A 2,608-nucleotide genomic window follows, 5' to 3' on the forward strand; every position below is an offset into this window, starting at 1 on the left:
GTAACATTATGAGAACAAAGTCGTAACATTATGAGTATAAAGTCGTAACATCATGAGAATAAAATCATAACATTACGAGATTAAAGACGTAACATTTTGAGAATAAAGTTGTAACATTATGAGAATAATTTGAAACAACACATAATTAAAGTTACATTATAGAACTTCAGCTATAATGCGAGAGCAAAGTAATATTACAAAAACAAAGTTGTTGCATTATGAGAATAAAGCTACAATATCAAGAGATAATAAGGAATAATTTTAAAATAAAATTGGAACACATACAAATGAAGTTGTAATAATATGAGAAGTTATAGAAGTTTCCCAAGTTTATTTATTTTATTCTTTATGAAAGAGCCGTGTTCAACCTTCGTTAAAATACTGCAGGTTTTTGAACTGATTGTGTCACTTTATATCTCCTTTCCACTAAACAAAACAACCTTTTTGGATCATAACACAATAAGTTTATTCTCATATTATGATTTTTGTAATATTATGACTTTATTCTTGTAATAGTCTAACTTTTCTCTCACTATTTAAGGTAAAAGTCTTAGTACGGCCCTCATACTCCATCATACCTAAGGAACCAGGTTCTTTCACCATCTTTTCTTTTCCTTTTGAAGAATGATTTTGTTTTAAGTTAAAGTAAAAATATTCTTTTAGGACCAAACCCTGGGTTAATCTGAAATGTTGTTTGGTATTTTGTCATTTGAAGAATTTGTCAAGTAGGGCACATAGGAGAAACAGATCTAAAAGGAGGAGGCAGTTTCTGCCGAGCTCTACAGCCTCCTGAACATTAATGAGTAGATGAAGAAGCTGCTGAATGTAAATAAATGTACCTCTGTGTTCTAAGGCTTGGATCAGGCTGATGAGGGCTGGGGGAGCCGTCTCTGGTGGTGTGAACTGCTCAGTGAGCTCTGGCACAGGAACAGCTGAAACAAGAGCACAGATCTGTTTCAACTGGAAGAGCTCCGATACACAACTTTAGAAAAGTCCTAAAAAGCTTGAAAAAAGAGGTGGTGATGTCTTCCTTTTACATTTGGAAGGAAAGAAAAACTTTCTGCACTTCATCTTTAGAAAATACAACAAAATAAACAACCATTTGAAATGAAGTTACAAATTAATTTGATGCACATAAAAAAATAAGAGGGATAAAATTGTAATCTACTTTACAAATCCCCACAGATTAAATCAAACATGTCTTCGTCTGGGAAGAAAGAAAAGAGGAATTAAAAAAAAATCTCTTTCCTGACTGGATTTCTTTTTCTTTTCTATCTTTATGTCCCTCCCGACATGCCGTCCCGCTCTGGGTTCCCCCTTGGCAGTTTCCGTGAGCGTAGCACAATAAAGGATTAAAACTAGTGAACAAGCAGAAGCCCTGTGCCAGGCCCAGCTCGGCCCAGCCAGTGCTCCTGTGTGTGTCGGTGGGGTGTGTGTGTGTCGGTGGGGTGTGTGTGTGTGCTTGGAGGCAGCCAGCGAGTAATCCTGGCTGGTCTGAAGCTCTGCTGATTATTAATTTGGAGAGTTCAGAAGAAAAACGCTGTGTCTGCACATTCCCCCCACAGTCTCTCTGGCTTTCTCTTCTTCGTCTTGCTTTTGCTCTCCAGCACACTTGTTCTCAGAGGGTTCCCCCCTTCAGGCCCCCGTCTCCCTTTTTGTGCCTCACCCTCTGCCTGTTTCTCTCTGCCTCAATGTCCAACGGTTAACCCTGAAACTCAGGGGTATATATACAGGAAGGAGTAACTCTAATTTAATGCTTTTTAATGCAATTGCAAGTAATTTTAATGCCATCAACAAGTACCTATGACTCTCTCTCTCTATATATATATATATATATAAATATATAACTTCTTATCTTAGTCATCTTTACCACTGACAGGCTTCAGCCATGTCCCAAATTCCTGGTTTTCCAGCCATTTTTGTTGGAATTAGCATTTTCCTATTCTCTAGCCTTTTCTCCGCCTCAAGCTTCTTTTCCGGACAAACGGCTTAACGATCAACCGGAAGCAGCTCCGCACAAACAGGCGGAACAACTTAAATCTGAATTATCTGCTGAAATTGTTTTTATAAATGTTTTTTTTTTTTTTTCAATAAAGCATTTTAAATGACACAATAATCACATTTAATGGATTTTAATGCCAATTAAGGTCTTAATTAAAATAATAATTTAATGACCCACAGAAACCCTGAAACTCTGAGGTTTTTCCTCACACTTCAGAGAATCCCTGTCATATTTGAAAACACATATTTATTAATTAGAGACAACACCTTCTACTTACTGTTAGAGTGAGACATAAAGATAAACTAACAAATTTCAAGACCGCAATCTAAGACTTAAAAAGTTGTTTTTTTTTTCAATCTGGATCTAGGTTATAACAACAACAAAAAACTAAATGGGAAATATTTCTGATTTTGACCAGAAATCTACAGAAAAGCAAAAACACTAAAATGTTGTTTTAGATTCTTTAAAAAAAAAAAAAAAACGTGGATACATTAGAGAAAGCAATTCATTAGTCAATCAGCACCAGCTAGACAGATCTATATAATGATTAATAAGTGCACGCCTTTAAAAGGACCCATGATTCTATTCTCCCACTCTGCAGAATCT

The 2,608-nt window shown here is 35.9% G+C and overlaps 1 protein-coding gene across 1 annotated transcript in view; it reads right to left on the bottom strand.

Annotated features, from left to right (window-relative positions):
* Window positions 1-2,608, bottom strand: part of pik3r2 (phosphoinositide-3-kinase regulatory subunit 2) — a 44,438-nt gene that overhangs the window by 25,122 nt on the left and 16,708 nt on the right. The window contains exon 3 of the mRNA XM_015391096.1: window positions 840-932. Within this exon, the coding sequence (XP_015246582.1) occupies window positions 840-932 (93 nt within the window). The remainder of the gene's footprint in view (window positions 1-839; window positions 933-2,608) is intronic.

Source organism: Cyprinodon variegatus, unplaced genomic scaffold (genome assembly GCF_000732505.1).
Source record: "Cyprinodon variegatus isolate N-32 unplaced genomic scaffold, C_variegatus-1.0 Scaffold525, whole genome shotgun sequence".
In the NCBI taxonomy this organism is placed as follows: Eukaryota; Metazoa; Chordata; class Actinopteri; order Cyprinodontiformes; family Cyprinodontidae; genus Cyprinodon; species Cyprinodon variegatus.